We start from the raw sequence: 16,968 nt of genomic DNA, 5'->3' as shown, positions 1-16,968 counted from the left end.
TAAAATGATGAGGAAGCAATGTGCAAGTTTCCATTTGCACAATTTTCATCTTGTTTTATATTGCACAATAAATGTTCGATTTAGAATCGGGATTAAATTTTTTCACGTGATTTTTTTTTTCTTTTTACATGGAGAATCGAAAATAAATTGCTTTGTGATAATTTTCGATATTTTTTAATCAAAAGTGTGTTTAACGCGATATTTATCGATATATATTTTGATTTTTTGAGATTTAATCAAGAACCTTAGAAATTAAATCCATGCTACGAAAAAAACTGAACTTTCAGACAAAGTGCCTGCAGCTTTTCTGCAGACACACTGCCTGAATTTTCAGACACACTCTTCTGAACTTTTAGAAAAATGACTCTAACAATTAGGATAGAAATTTCTTTCAAATTTTTTTGCCTCTCAGACATCCAGACCTAATAATTCAGGGAAAAATGTCTAAAAAATTTTCTAAAAATTCAGATATTTTGTCTGACAATTTTCCAAAAATTCAGATATTTTGTCTGAAAATTTTCTCAAAATTCAGACATTTCTGTCTAAATTTTTCGAAAATTTTTTACAGCGTACAGTTATACGCGCACAACTAGATTTACGTTCTTGCAATGCTTTACATTCCCAAAAATGGACTCTGATAGCACGGATTAATTCCGGCACAGTTTTCCGCGATATCGATTTAATTCCCGCTCGCGACCCATATGCGCGAAATTATGTAATGAAAGGGGCGCAAAAGACCTGAGTATATTAAAAAGCAGCCGGGCAATTATCGATGCGTGACACCGAGAACCTATCACGGTCTACTTAGCGACGTCGGCCGTTGTAAAATCAATTAAACCACTCTTATAACCGTGATTTTTCCTTATTTCCTCCCGTATATTACCCATCCATCCCACCATCGGACAGTCGCGTTCAGTTGCTCGCGCCGCATTACAGGATCAATTTTTCATCAAGTTAGGTCACACCATAAATATATCCGTCGGCTTTGAAACTTTTCCGCACATCTAAAGAAGCGGAAAGAAAGAGGGAGCGGAGTATAGTAATTTATTTCATATCCTGTGAAACATAAATTCTCTCGATATGCGTAAAATAAGAGATGCAATCCGGGAGAAGGTGATTAAAAATAGTAGAAAATAGAAATTATCAAAAAAACGGTAAAAAATATTCCGAATTTATCTTGTCTTTCCAGGAACCAGTATTAAAGGGACGAATCGATTCTTATATCGATGATTATGGAATTATATCTATTGTTGCAAGTTTAACAAGAGAGAGAGAGAGAGAGAGAGAGAAAGAGGAGGGAAAATAAGGGAGACAGATTAAATCTTACATCGCGTATGATTTATGGATGATGCACGTAATTACGTCTGAAAAGCGATAAGTTTACGGCAAAACGATCGGTCGACCAATCGAAGCGCAAATTCAAAAGGTGTGCGCGAACATCGTGGTTTGATTAGAATTTCTAATGAGATGAGCGTAGCGTACGTATTTACAACTCAACGTCAGAAACGCGTGGCTGCCTCGTTAGATCGCGTCAGATATAAATATTGCTCGAGAATATTCCGTCCTCGCTTTCGCATCGTTTTACAAACGGATACTTACGTATCATTTATTTCTGATTTAATATTTTTGATTAAATTCTGATTAAATTATTTCTCTATTACATATTCAATGAAAAAAGAGAGCCTAATTAGTATTATAATTTTTTTTCTGTCTGGAAGCCTCATTTATTTAAAGTTATATTGGAATTATAGAACTTATATTAAATAATATAATTATATATTAATATTAATAAAATTAATTAATTAAATAATTAATTAATAATTGATAAATTAATAAATAATATTAATAAAATTATATATTAAATAATAAAATTATATATTAAATAATATAATTATAATATAATATTTAATATATAATAATTATTACATATAATTATATAATATAATTATATATATTAAATATATTTAAAGTATCTACTCTCTCTCTCTCTCTCTCGAAATTCCGCGATCGATTTGATTGATGTTTTATTTTAGGAAAAATTTCCAAGGAACATCCCTGACTTAAAAACCTACTGCTAATTGTTCCAAGATAATTTCCTTTCATTCTCTGTCAAATCATTTATAAATCTTCCATCTCAAAGACTTTATAACTTATCAATGTTCGCCCTATTGTAAATTTCACAATTCTTGTTCGAGAGATTTCCCAAGAGATCGTTAAATATGTCATCCCAGAGAATCTTTTGAAAGACAGGGTTAAGAGATCTCGCGAGCCGGAAGAGGGTGCAGAGAGCAGGGCTGAGTGTAAGGGCGTCTTATCGGCGCGTTATCGTAACGAAACACGGGAGAGAGGCAAGAGGCCGCGTAATGAGGATGAACGCCTAAGGACGGCTAAGTCCGTAGACTGGCGCGTTTCGATCCTGAATAATTCATCGGAGACGCACGCTCGATTAGGCATGTCCTCGAATGCCCTCCCCCTCCCCTCCCGCCTAAAAGAGAGCCCCGGTTGGCGCCCTACGTTCTCTAACCTTCCGTAGACCGACGTTATCGCGACGCTATCGTTACATTTACAAAAGGCTGAAACGGGAAGATTCGAATCGTCACGGGCGTGGTGTCTTAACGCGCGAAATCTGATGGAAAAAGGATTATAAGCGTCAAGGTCCAGATGTGTCACTTTTGTGAAAAGTCAGAATAAGAGATTTTCTGCTCCTCCACCAGAAATATCAGATATTTAATTAACACATCTGGAAATATCTTATAATCTCTTAATTTTTTTTTTTTTTTCGTATTAACTGTTCTCTCCAACCACTTGAAATTAATTAAAAGTAATTTATTCCCTTTTAAATTAATTCTTCGAAAATTAAAAATTCAATTTTGAATCATTATTTTTCACATTGTTTGGTCTCTTTTATAAAGATTTTTCTACAATTAGTATATTTTTTTTTTATAGCGTCTATAGTTTCCTTTAAAATAAAATTATACGATAAAATAAAAGAAATGACCGCAGAAAACGGAATTCCAATTGCCGGAGGCATGCAACAGTAAATTGCATGCCAGCTATAATTAGGGCACCTTCTCTACGTTATCTTCTCTAAGACAAAATAGAGTGAATAATGATGGTAATTGGCTGAAAGAAAGAAAACTTCGATTACTAGGGACATGCGATAGTTGATTTCGCATGGATGCTCAAAGAGGAAAATCAGCTTGATGGTGTGATGTTGAAAATTTATGTAAAAATATATGACAAAATAATGTGCAATATATTTTGTAATCAAAGAGTGCGTGTTGACAATGCATTCGGTGATATAATTGACCAAAATATATCGGGAGAATATTTTTTATCGAAAATTCAAAGTTAAATCCTACGCAATTTCTGCAACAAATTTGATGCTTGCATCTGCCAGATAAATAAGCCCTCTTTATCTCGATAATTATCTCTATCTACATTAGTCGTTGAAAATATCAATTATTTTATTATAGAAATTTTTCTAAATAAAAATTATCCGTAAGAAAGAGACACTCTCTGCTGCGTTAAAAAAAAAAAACAGAAAAAATTTTTTTTCGAAAGAATATATTGAGGTGAATTTAATTTTTTCGCGCCAAATATGCCTGCAACAAAATACGCTTGTCACCTCAATGAGGAACAGTTAAGATTTACGTCGCATCATTAGCATTTCAATAGTCATCGCGGATTAAGGTTAATGCAGGTAACAGGAGGAGAAGAGGAAGGGGGGCGGGAGGGGGCGAGGGGGCGAGAAGCCTTACGAATCTCCCCGAGAAGCGGAACCAGAATCCGAGTGTCGCGATTGTCTGTCGCCCCTTCGCGCGAGCATTATTCTTGATTAAGGGCAGAAGTTAAACGCGCGAGAGGAAGAGGTGTGTGTGTGCTCGTTCCTAATTTTCAGCGACTCGCCGAGATGCCGTTATCGACCGGCGATCGTATGCCGTAGGAGAATCACTCATATACGTCTGCAAAGGAAGCCGCGATTCTTTTTACGCAATCCCTGCATCTCTCTCTCTCTCTCTCTCTCTCTCTCTCTCCCTCTTTCGATTCTTTCGATACGTCTCGTCATCCTTCCTTCTCCTCCGACCGCGACATTTTTGCTCCGAGGAATGCACACCCGGCGGCATTCCTCATCGGCATTAACGGAGGAAACGTCGAGGCCGCCTGGTTCGAGTACCACTCCCACGGGGAGCAGCAGGTACGGAAGAGGCCAGGTGACCAGAATGGGAAGAGTAGTGGGGCCTAGGCTTTACGTCGGTCAACGAATCCTCGCGATCGCGGATATTATTATTATTATTATTTATTCTCGAAATGGCGTTTCTTGGGCTTCTGTCAAATCGACCACGTGGTAAAAAATTTCCCAAAAATTCAGACGCTCTCCTGTCTGAAGGAAATTTCCGAAAATTCGAAAGAGTGTGCTTAAAAAATTCAAAAGCGTGCCTGCAAAAAAACTGCAGACACTCTGTCTGAAGTCTCAGTCGATTTTTTTTTTTTTACAGTGTATTCTCGAATTCGCACTTCTTGAGTTTCTGTCAAATTCTGGCTGCACTGCTAATGACAGGACGCATCGCGTACAATCCCGATATTTCTAATCGTGAACAGGCTTCTCTAAAATTATGAGGAGTGAAACAATGACGTTTCTTGGACTTCTGTCAAATCGACCACGTGGTAAAAAATTTCCCAAAAATTCAGACACTCTCCTGTCCGACAATCTGGTGTCTGAAGGAAATTTCCGAAAATTCGAAAGAGTGTGCTTAAAAAATTCAAAAGCGTGCCTGCAAAAAAAACTGCAGACACTCTGTCTGAAGTCTCAGTCGATTTTTTTTTTTTTTACAGTGTATTCTCGAATTCGCACTTCTTGAGTTTCTGTCAAATTCTAGCTGCACTGCTAATGACAGGACGCATCGCGTACAATCCCGATATTTCTAATCGTAAACAGGCTTCTGTAAAAATATGAGGAGTGAAACAATGACGCAGTTTGGACGAAATTTGTTGCGATTTCGCGGTAACCGCGGTAACGCGTCGCTTTTTATAGAATATATACGACCGGACCGGATCAATCAATTTGATCGATGGATCGAGAATGATGCTCGCGTCGAACGGCATGTTTTGCAGGAAAAGTGGGTTAAGAAAGTCTCGCGAGGAGCGTTAGGCCTCTTTTATGCATACGTTTTTTTTTTTACGACGGCTTGAAGCGCGCGTGAATCGATCTATACCCATATGTCGTACTTACTCATTGATTTTCAGTTTCGCCGCGTGCAAGTTTTAGACACACGATGAAAATGCAACTGAAAAATTGTGAGGGAAATTTATTATTATTAATATTATTAATATTATTATTAATATTGGAAAAACAAGCTCAATACGTGTGTAAGATACTTGTTCGCTATTATTAAAATTATCAATCATCTATTGATAATCTAATCTATCGATAATCAAAGGACAAATGCTATCTCTTGGAACAAAGTAATTCGCTACACAACTCAACAGAAAATTCTTTCTTCTATTATATTTTTCTAAGGCCTCAAAGAACTGTCTTGTAATATATTTTATATAATATAAAATATATTATTATATAATATATTTTTATAACATTTATATATTATTTTTATATAATTATTACACATAATTATTACATATAATTATTACGTATAATTATTATATATAATTATTACATATAATTATTATATATAATTATTTATAAATCATATATAAATTATTAAATTATATATAATTTTTTTTTTTTTTTTGACGCGTCGAATTATTTTAAGTTGGTCAATCTCGTGCGATTTTAATCCAGCCTGAATACTCGAAGCTGGAGCGCGCTATCCAATTGCATTCAAAACTACATTTATCCTTCCGGGAAAATACGAATAAACGAAACTTTCCAAAAGTGGAACGCCGGCCAAGAACGTACCGATTCATCTTAAATTTCGCAGTCGGCCAGATACTACCGCGTAGTATCGTCGCTGCTTTTACATTCATCCCGATGACACTAACGGCGATTTCGCGCGCGGCCTACAATCGTGCCACCCCGTCGATTTTCCCGGCAACATTGGCGATTCTAAACGCATAGTTTGAATCCTTTCTGGGTCAGGGGAGATTAATTGACCGTAACCAAGAGCATTCTCGTACTACGGCGGTCATGTATCTCTCCTCCTCCGCGAGCGTTGTAATAACAATTATTAAGGGGACGGCTGTCCAGTTACGAAAGTACTTATTTAAGAAAACTCCAAGGTCAACGATACGACGCCCCCCCATTAAATTGCAGTCTTTATGTCTTTATATATCGAGATTTTATTCTCTGAACAAAATTATATATAAAAAAGACGAGGTGGTATATAAATCAAATCAATCGAGAGAAAGCATAATCCTATATATATATATATATTATTTAATTATTTACAAGACTTTTTACAAGAATATTTTATCTAGCACATAAGCTTTTTTACGGTAATCTAAGCTCTCTGATGGAATATGAGCGCTCAATATGATACGCCTCTTCAATTAATCATTTTTTTAAGACACGTGCTCCGAGACTGACAGGATAGAGCAAAAGGGTTGAGCCTTGACCCAGAAAAAAAAAAACTCGCGCCCTTTTCATCGAGAGTGACGTCGACTCATACGTTCCACTAGGGAATACACGTGGATGCATTTAACTTTATCCAACACAAAGTACCGACGTCAAACGGTATTTTAAAAATATTTAGAATCTTTCGAATCTTAGGCTTCATACAGATCTGTCTACGCACAAATAATGTCTTAAAAATCAAGGAACTTTAAATATGTTTATCATTACGATGAAAAGTAATATTTATTTTCATCAAAACTTTCTAAATCGCGAGATGCATCATTTTTTTTTTTTTTTTTTAAGACACTTAATTTAATTCAACTTTTTTTTTAAAGATACTTAATTTAATTTTTAACATTATTTAATAATATAAGAAAATATTTAAATTTTTTACATTGTCATATAATTTTAATCTGTTTGTTTCAATTAAAGGCAGAATAAAATTGGCCTTGAATATGAGATTTCAACGAGCTAACTCGGGGATTAAATGACTAGAGCTCTTTCGCTTACTAATGTAAGATTGGCGATGATCCAGCAATACTCGAAACTTTAATAAACCAGTCGTTCGGCGTCCAATTACGTCAGTCATCGTCTGCAGAATGTAATTAAAATTTGACACGTGTGGCACGTCTCTCTCATCGTAATCGATTCATCAAGACTGCTGCGGTGTCGGTAGCTATTAAATGAAAATTAAGCACTTTGTTCGCTGCTAATTATATTTCTGATATGTATTCTATCTAACACATTAAATTCAATTATCCGTGTCAAAATTATTTTTAATATGTGTGACTTATCTCTATTAATGAGCGATGAAATAATTTTTTTCAAATTAAAGAAAAAAGATAAATTATAGCTTTTCCGTCTTGTTAATAATTTTCTATATTATCGAATATATAAAATTATATCGACGGAATCGGAATCGAAAGTCCATTGTTTTTAAAATCTGAATTTTTCCATGTTCCATATCTGGCGGTAAAAATTTGTTTTATTACTCTAGTATCATCTAATTTATTGCAGTAGAAAAATTAATTATACATTTATTTCATATTTTTGTACATTACTATTTGTAAAATATATATTATATATTTATATTATATTCATAACACAAAATTTTTTTCTTCTCAGCAGATTAAGCAGAATTAAAAATTCATCATTTTCAGCTCCTCCTATTCACGAATAAACAGAGCAATCTCTCGTTACGTGCGAATGACTAAGCCTTGACCCACGAAGCCAAAAACTTTTTGGCTGAAAATATCGCGTTGTCCGTTGCTCTAATCGTTTCACTACTCCTTTTCCCCGCGATCAATGAAAAATCTACTCAACCCTTGTCGATAGGCGCACCATCCGGCGTGAAGAGGGGGCGAGGAGGGGAGGGGGTGGGGCGAGAGGGTGAAGGTGCGCGCTCACAGACGCTCAAGTGGGGCAAAGGGGAACCACTTAGCCGAAACTGCAGGAGTCTGGGAGTCAGCAGCTATTCGGCAGACGTCACTGGCGCCAGCGGACTACCTTAAAGCACGGTTCTCACCCCCTTAGTCGCCACCGTCGTCGACAATCTCATTCCCCAAAAGCGTCGCAAGAATTATAAAGTTGGTGGAGGGAGGCGAGGAGAAAGGGGCGGGAGAAGACTTCTTTCCTTGCCATCCAACCTTGTCAGGCGAGCGAGGACCAACCTCCCCCTCCCCCTGCCCCTCCAGCTACTCCCCCTCCCCGCCCCTCCTACATGCTCGATCTATCGTTGCATCTCTTAGTCTTGCCCCTGTTCCACCCTCTTTGTTTCTATTCTTTTCCTATTCGTCTCTCCTTCCTTCACATGTGGATCTCTCTCTCTCTCTCTCTCTCTCTCTCTCTCTCTTTCTTCTTTCCTGATACTTTTTATTTTAACTTGGAAGTTTTCGCGAGAAGGCGAACCGATCGGGGACAAGGGAGTTTGGAGTTTCGACCGCTGGAGTTACGGACGACGACGGCACGGATCCGAAAATCTGTTCTCCATTAGCGCGACGCCGACCGGAAGTCGTTCAATTAGAGTCATGTACCGTGTGATCTCGAAATAATCCGGCGCTCGAGAGACTCCATTGTTATTTCGGGAGGACGTGAAAAGTTTTCGCCGTTTGAGCGTTGCTCTCGTTTAATGAGGGACGATAGTCTCTCGTAGTTTCGCCAGTTTCCGCCTCCGTGTGGCCGATGACTATTCTCGCGACTAGTTTTACAGGACGACGACGGCAGGAGCGGTGGCGGGGGGGAGGGAGAGGGGAATAAAGTCGGGCTTGGACGGTGGTCGTCTCCCCTTATCGTCGTGCTCGATAAAACGGAGCAATCCTCCGGATTATCGCGTTATCAACTCCCGTTTCTCGTTGCTGCCCTCTGCGAAAGAACGGCGTTTCGTCGTTAATAACAGAAAGTGGAAATAACGAAATTATTCTGACATGGCGAATCATTAAAGATACCAGCTGATTACGCGAAGCGATTTAGGATAAATTATTAATCTCAGACTGCAGGCTCGATAAATCAATTTCCGTTACCGCGATGCGTTTTACCTTGTACGAGGGAATTTTCGCCCGTAAAAATGATTGAAAATATTTTCTCGGGCGGCGGGAGGAGAATTTTTTTCCCGGACCGCGCGCGGAATTACCGCGGAATTTCTCCCGTCACCGTCACGACACATCACCGCTGGCCACCGCCGCGGTTTGAAACGCTTCGTGCCTCGGAGCGCGTTTCTTACGCGTCGCGGCTGCGTTTCGCTTCCCTCGTATCGGTTTTATCCAGACGCTCGAATTTATGCCCTTTTCGCCAGACGATAAATGGATACGCCAGTCGGATCAAAAGAGAGAGAGGAAGGAAGGGACAGGAAACAAAAAGACATCGATTTCCCTGCCCGCTTCCGCGAACTAACGGAGATCGACGTGCACATACCCCGGTTTCATACGCACAACAAACTACTGAAACGGCCGCCGGAAGCGTTAATATACCGGGGCGTAAGCCTGGGGGCGGTATTTTTTCGCCGCTCGCGCGCGCGTTCGCCACTCTGAAAAATATTTTTCTGGAAGCTAATATCTCTCTCGGGCCGATATTCCGCCGTGTAAATAATATCCGCGCCCGTAGGGACAACAAAGTAGGCTGTCATGTGAGTGCAATGGCAATCGCCGAAAGAGACTCTCTCCGCTAAGGAAGAAAAAAAAAAAGAAAAATGAGCCGCTCAAGTCATTTTTTTCTCGCCGCTTTGCTTTCGCATGATGAGGGCGAGATCAAGGAAAATCGCGAAAATGCCTGCAATCGAGATTAGTATCATGGACCGAGTAAATGAAATGCGTTTATGTTTGATTTAAAGAATAAATTCTTTTTTGTATTAAATTTATCGGCTTCTTTATATCTCCTAATTTTTATCAAGCTGATTTCTTAATAATGATTCATTAGTTTTCGATTTATTAATTTTTAATTTGATTAGAATTTATTTTCTTTTTTTTATTATTTATTTATTATTATTAAATCTATATTAAATATCCACGATATAAACGACTTTGAATAATTAATAAATCGCCTTGGAAGGAAAAGATTTAACTTGCCGCGCTTGGCTTTCACTTAAACCGTTTAATTTGATTTTGACTTTTTATCAACATCGACTCTTTAAATCACGCTCGATCTCCCATTTATTATTCTTTTTTTTTTTTTACTATCAAAGAGATGCGCGTAATATCGTGGCAATTATTTTTAGAATCATTGCAGGCTTGTGAATGAATCGACGGACGATTACACTTAATTGCCGACATTTCTTTTCGCAACATTGGAGAGAAAAACATTATTGCGGCGATCATGCAATCGCGTAGATCGAGAGAGGAAGCCAACATCCAGGCAGGTTGCACGCCGGAAAACACACGCTAGAATGCGATTACTAGCGGATGATTAATATCGTCGAACGTTTATCCGTGCATTCATATGGCATTTTTATTTCCATTAGTGCGACGACGACGACGACGACGACGGCGACGATGAGATGGTAGGATAAAGCTGTAATTACACGCCGCACTTGTGCGTGTGCTAAAGATTAAAAGGCGCTGGTAGCGTGGTGGGAGTTATTTTAGTCGTGTTGCGGCAAAGTACTAACGGCAAAAAGCGATTTTTCGCGAGAAATCACGTTACACACTTTTGCACCGCTTCTCGCTATCGAAAGAGAGAGAGAGAGAGAGAGAGAGAGAGAGAGAGAGAGGGAGAGTAAAGTGTGAAAAAAAAAGAAGCGACGTAAAGAGGAACGTGAAAATGTTTTAATTTTTACCGTAAGCTTCAGCGTGCAGATCGCTGCCGACAAAAAGCAAAGAGAGAGAGAGAGAGAGAGAGAGAGAGAGAGAGATCACATTATCCAGACGCGATTATCAGCGTAATTTCGTATAAATCGTCCAAGGTCGACGACGCAAAGCGACGCGAATATTTAAGCACGCCGTAAATGAATACTCGGGGAAGAGGAGATTTATCGTCTCGACTAAATATTCGATCCGTAAATTGCACTTTTAAAATAATTTTGTTCCTTGAAACGTGAAAGGTATATCGATGACAATAATGGGCGCTTTTAACATCTTTCATCTGTCAATTTTATTTTCAAAAAAGTTTTCAGATTTTTTTTTATACACTATCATACATTTTTTTGTAAGTATGTTCTCTTTGGTTTAAGGATGTATGTGTCAAAACATTGACGAAAGCATGAAGGTTTTAACGGTTTTGGAAATTAATTAAGTTTAAAGTTAGTATTGATTCTTATGGAAAATCGCGTAGCACTTATTTGAGAGACAGATTTGACAAGAAAAAAATATTGCCAAGGAAATAAAAAATTTCACATATATTAAGAAAACTCTAATAAATATTTGTGCAAAACTTGACAGAGATCCACTTACACATTTAAAAGTTATTTACTAAAAATTATAGAAAAATATTATCTGTCTCTTTCTCTCAACAATTAATTAAACTATTAATTACAACTATTTTCTTTTACGAAGACGTCAAAAACCATATTATTTTGTGATACTTTAATTCTTTTTATAATCCGGATTTATTTATTTGATTTTTCAAACAATAAAAATGCACACGAACTATTATTTTTTTTTTTAATTTTGACAGTTTTTTTTTTTTATTATTGTACAGCCGAAACATCCTTAAATACTAGAATCTTGTTCAGAGCTTCGATAAATCTACGATTCATAAAAACAATATCTTATCAAAATTACTAATTGTTATCTAATTATATCTGCGCACGCTACTTGTCCTCATTGCAATTAGATTCTGTCTCATCCGTTACGTAAAATTACATTGGATTCGCTAAGGGGCTCTACGATGGGGCCCCCCAATCCTTACCTTACTTTACGAGAGAGAACATCGAGACTTGTGCCGCGAGTGTTTTTCTCGCAAACGCGCGTAATTGTCCCCCCTCCCCACCCCGCCCCACGCTCTTTCGTCAAACAAAATGTAACTGTTTTCCCGCGATCCGCGATCAGCAATATTGTGTTAAGGCTTTCCATAAAATTCGCGGCCCCGCGGCAATGTAATTGTTATCGCGTCCAAGTCAATAACGATTTCGCACAAAACACCGGGTCGGGTACACGGATTGCCCCGCTATATGAATGTGTCGGCACGTACGAAATAGCGAGATCGGCGGGAGTGGGGGTGGGAGGGGGCGGGCGGGAGAAGAGGAGGAAAGGAGGGGAAAACGGAGGCACAAAACGTCGAAGCGATTTATTAAATACCATACGGCTGAGCACTGTTATGACACGAGTATGCAAATATTATTTTGCGTACACGAGGGGGCAATCAATGACCCGCCCCCTCCCCCCCCACCCCTCTTCCTCCCCTCCACCTCTTTGCATCCGAATATCTTTCTCTTCTCGTAGCTTCGCGATCGAAAACGTAGCGTGGGAGAGAATCTATCGAAGATTTCGTTCCGTAAACGAACTCTCGGAATTAATCAGAATGATATCAACGATTTTATCATCGCGCTCTCTTTTTTTTTTTTTTTTATTTCCCGATCACGGGATATATTCAAATGAAATGATGATTGCGTAGACATTAAGCGGGATTTTTCTTTGTTTATTAAAGTGAAAGAAAGAGGAACAGAGTAAACTATATATGTTTAATTATTAATTCGAAGAATATTCGATCTCGTGAAATTTATTATTAAATATATCATATTTTCTTATCAGCCGCAAATAGAGCAAGAATAAACAACGTATGATATTTAGAAAGTCTTAAATGAATTCAGTTAAATACACATATGACTTCTCCCACAAGTAAGCGCAAATATTTTTCCGATGCTCATCGGAGAAATCGAATTGCGATTGCCGGTAAAAAAAAAAGAAAAAAGAAACTCGAAAGTCTAAATAAATCTCCAGAGGAACTCACCGATGAGCTGCCCTTCGGTCGTCCCGCGGAAGTTATCCAGCGATCCGTCAACGGACAACGGCGGCATCGGCAAGGACGACGGGGGTGTCGAGGGCAGGGGGGTTAACTGCTAGTGAACCCACGAGGGGGTCGCGGCGGGGGTGGCCGCGTTCGTGCTGACGTAGACGCCCGCGGGCGCGTTGCCGCTCGTCGTCCCGACGACGACGCCCGTGTTCTGGGTGACGACGCCGCCGTTCTGGCCGACGACGTTGCCGTCGCTCACCTGCACCGTGCCCATCACCCCCTGCTGGAAATTGAAGTCCAGCGTGCCGCCCATCGACAGCTCGTGCTTAATCACCTGCAACTCGCGTGCCGAATCGCGCCTTTATATATTTTATGAAATATCGCTCCCTTCCCTTTCTGCATATCCGATAAATTCGAGTTAGGTTTTATATATTTTTTTATATTTTTTTTAAGCAAATCTTTTTTTTTTATACGGCATAATATTTCTAGGAAAATTATAATGTGTTTACTATGCATATTGCATAGATTAGGAAAACAATTTCCCGAATAAGAGAATTGATAATAATCGGAGCATGGCTTTTTGTATCATGGGAATCATTTTTAACTAATTTTTCATATTTTAAGACTTAAGGGAAATTGTTTTACTTAAGAAGCGCTTTTTAATATCCTAGAGAAAAATTATTCATTGATTAAAAAATTCTTGAAACGTCAAAAACACCAGTATCAGTAGTACCAGACACGACATGATCAGACTCACCTCCTCGACGTTGCAGTCGAAGCCGCCGTGCATTGCCTCGATGTTGATGTTGAGATCATCAAGGAGGGCGGAATGATTGAGCGCGCCCATCAGCTGGCCCATCATGGTGCTGGGTGTGGCGGGACAGGGTGTTGGGGTGTTGGGTGGACTGGGTCCGGCTGGTCCAGTCTGCGCCGGCTGATGCTGCGGTTGCTGCTGTTGCTGTTGACGCTGTTGCGTCTGGATCATATATTGCAAGGTCTGTTGCTGATTGCTGCCCAGCGTCGTAGGGCTGGGCTCGCTCTGCTGATACGAAGGTGACATACCAGACGGTGACATGCCGGGGCTCAGATTCTGATTTGAATTTATGAGAAGAGGAAGCGAGGAATTAATTTAAATTGCTATTTGCGTCGTAAGATATATTCTTTGCATTTATTATTATATTTTATATATAAAAGTATTTTTTATATTTTTAAAATTATGTAAAATAATAATTGAAAAATTATAATTTTATTACAAAATAAATAATATTGAAAAATTATTAATAATTTTGATAAGTTAATTTTGTTAATTAGATTGCTGTACAAATTTTGTAATTTTTACGAAAAAGGATATATTTTATAGCAATAAAATAACTAACACTCATATAAATGAAAAATAAATAAATTTTTTTATAATACAAAAATCTCTCGAAAATTGATCAATTACAAGAGATAAATTGTCCGGAGCTTGGCTCGAGTATATTTGCGTTTGCATCGGTATCGAAAATAACGTTTCGATACAATTTTATAAGCATATGATGCTTTTTTAAGCCAGTTTTAATAATGAAATGTAAATAAGCTTCTCTCTCCCATCGTTGCAAATCTTTTCATACGAGACAACAAAAATATTTCTGCGAAAATACGTGACGTCGTGAAAAATAACGCATTAAACGTCCACGAAGGAAAAGATTCCACGATTCTCTTTCGACAATATGCCGCCTCCGCTATACACAGCCCTTAATTAAAGTCCCAATCAACGACGCGGATATTTATTAATCGTCCCTCCCATGCGTTCGGTTAACGTCATCTTTTGCAGAAACCATACCAAAACTAAACGGACACTCCTCGCGCGTACATGTGTACGTGTAAAACATACATCACGATTCTTATTGATTTTGCAACATTGCCAGGCCGAACGTAAAAACCTCCAACCGTCCTCCTTTGTGGCGTTTTCACGCGCCGAAAAATTCGCCAAATATTTCCGACTCACCATCTGACAGGCGCACGGCTGGAGACCGTGGATCGGGCATCTCTGCTGATTGGCCGACTGCGGGGTGGGTGGCAGACTGAAGGACGCGGACGACGGGGTGCGTAGGCCGTTGTTCCTCTGGTATTGCGCTTCGTAGTAAGGTGGCGGCGGTCCGGTCTGCTGCTGGTGACTGGTCGGCGGTGACGTCTGATAGATTTGGTAGGGTTCCAGTTTCATCGTCTCCGCCAGGTTGCCCGCTAGGATCGTGTCTGCTGCACCACGTACCACCACGTATCAATCGAGATGTATAAATAAACGGTGGATGGTTTATTTTGTATCTTGCAATTAATTTCGATTAGAGTTGCCATCGAGTTATCAAAGCGATTATTTGTATAAGCGATTTAATTTGCGATGTTATATGCATGCGATGTTAATTAATTTAGCTGTAAAAGGGGTGGGGATTTTATAACATTTTATTTAATAAAATAATTCAATACTGAAAATATCAAGGGAGGGGGGGGGGAGGAAAGATAGGACAGCTTAGTGTTAAATATGTACCTAATTGTTGTTCCGGGCTGTAGGAAGGCGCGTAGGTCGGTGTCCAGTCCGGTTCGCCGAGAACCGCCGGAATGGGACTCAATCGGCCACAGGAAGAGGCGTTGCTCGAAGCGCGAGGACTTGAATAAGAGAAATATTTCGTTTGGCGCGTCGTAAGCCAGTATATTTCCGATACACATAACTGAGATATCTTTTCAATCCTCCGTATGATACAAATTCTTCCATATTATACGTACATGATACACATATGTACTCATATATGATGTATATGTGACATCTAACTCTTATGTTCATCATATTTTTATCTCGAAATAATTAAAATCACTATTCCGAATATTCCTTTGAACTATTCGCGTACTTCAAATTCTTTCAAAATGAAAAAAAAAAAAAAAAGTTTATTCCATTATCCAATTTCGATTTTATTCGATTCATCTCGTGTATTTATTGATCCGGTGATTTGAAAAAAATAATCAAAGTAGCATCTCGAGTATAAAAACGTTTTTATAAAATACATTCCGGCGAGATTTCGAGATTTTATCAATAAAATCTGAAAGCCGGAAGGTTTGGGCCCCACCCTGCATTTTCTATAAATTAATCTCTTATATATTTGACTCTCGATAAAAGCGATGACGTACCGAAAGTCGGAAGAGGAAAGTTGAAATCCGCTGGCGGGGGGCAGGGGGCTGTCCGGGAACAAGTCTAAGCCCTCGCCGACGCTGCTGCTGGGACTGGACGTGGGCTCGGCTAACAGTCCGTTCCTCAGCGCCTCGGCGATCTTCTTCGAGCGTCCGCGTCGCTTCTCCAGACTTCCGGTGCTCTCCATGGTGGTGGCCCTGCGGAGTAAAGCCGACGACGGACAGCGCGTTACTTCTTCGTGATCGCGCGGTGAAGGAGAAATTGTCAATCGGATCTCCGGATTGACAATCCAACTCACCTGCGACGGGCGGATTTGCCTGGCTTGGCGTCGCGATTGATCATCCACCAGGAGCTCTTGCCCGTGCCCTCGTTCTGCACCCGCATAAACCTGCTGTGCAGCGACAGGTTGTGACGTATAGAATTCTGTGCGAACAGAAAGAGTAGCGTGATTTGTAATTTATATTTAATAAAGCAGCGGTAGAAGGGGAGTAAGAGACATTACTTAAATCGTACGTCGGTAGAAGAGTAGGAGTAGGAATTAAATAACAGTCCCGGATCGATTTTCTTGCTGAATAATCAATTTCGTTACCCTCTTATGCTTGCGATAGAATGATAAAAATATAAAAAAGTAACACGGTCATTGAAGATTCTCTGTGTGTTATAGGACAATACAAAGAAGAAACTTGAAATATTGAGACAGTCTTTATGTGGGGGAGGTTTAAAAGTATATAGCTCTTATTCAAAAATATCCAAATATTATATAAATATATAAATTATTTTATATTATATTTAATTATATTATATTAATATACATATAATTTATATATTATATTTAATAATATAATATAAATTATTA

At 38.9% G+C, this 16,968-nt stretch overlaps 1 protein-coding gene across 3 annotated transcripts in view; it reads right to left on the bottom strand.

The window, feature by feature from the left end:
* Positions 1-16,968, bottom strand: part of LOC126855970 (forkhead box protein O) — a 168,740-nt gene that overhangs the window by 36,197 nt on the left and 115,575 nt on the right. The window contains exons 2-7 of one of the 3 annotated variants that reach the window (XM_050604106.1): positions 16,411-16,535; positions 16,112-16,309; positions 15,477-15,595; positions 14,940-15,187; positions 13,710-14,042; positions 12,950-13,286 (exon numbers count right to left, since the gene is read on the bottom strand). In XM_050604106.1, the coding sequence (XP_050460063.1) occupies positions 13,059-13,286; positions 13,710-14,042; positions 14,940-15,187; positions 15,477-15,595; positions 16,112-16,309; positions 16,411-16,535 (1,251 nt within the window). In that variant the 3' untranslated portion in view covers positions 12,950-13,058. Of the gene's footprint in view, positions 1-12,949; positions 13,287-13,709; positions 14,043-14,939; positions 15,191-15,476; positions 15,596-16,111; positions 16,310-16,410; positions 16,536-16,968 lie in introns of all 3 variants that reach the window. The other 2 variants (XM_050604104.1, XM_050604107.1) reach the window with 2 other exon arrangements.

The sequence above is a fragment of the Cataglyphis hispanica genome, chromosome 17 (assembly GCF_021464435.1).
Source record: "Cataglyphis hispanica isolate Lineage 1 chromosome 17, ULB_Chis1_1.0, whole genome shotgun sequence".
NCBI lineage: Eukaryota > Metazoa > Arthropoda > Insecta > Hymenoptera > Formicidae > Cataglyphis > Cataglyphis hispanica.
Note: the sequence above shows the minus strand (reverse complement) of the source record. Positions and strands in the feature narration are given on the sequence as shown.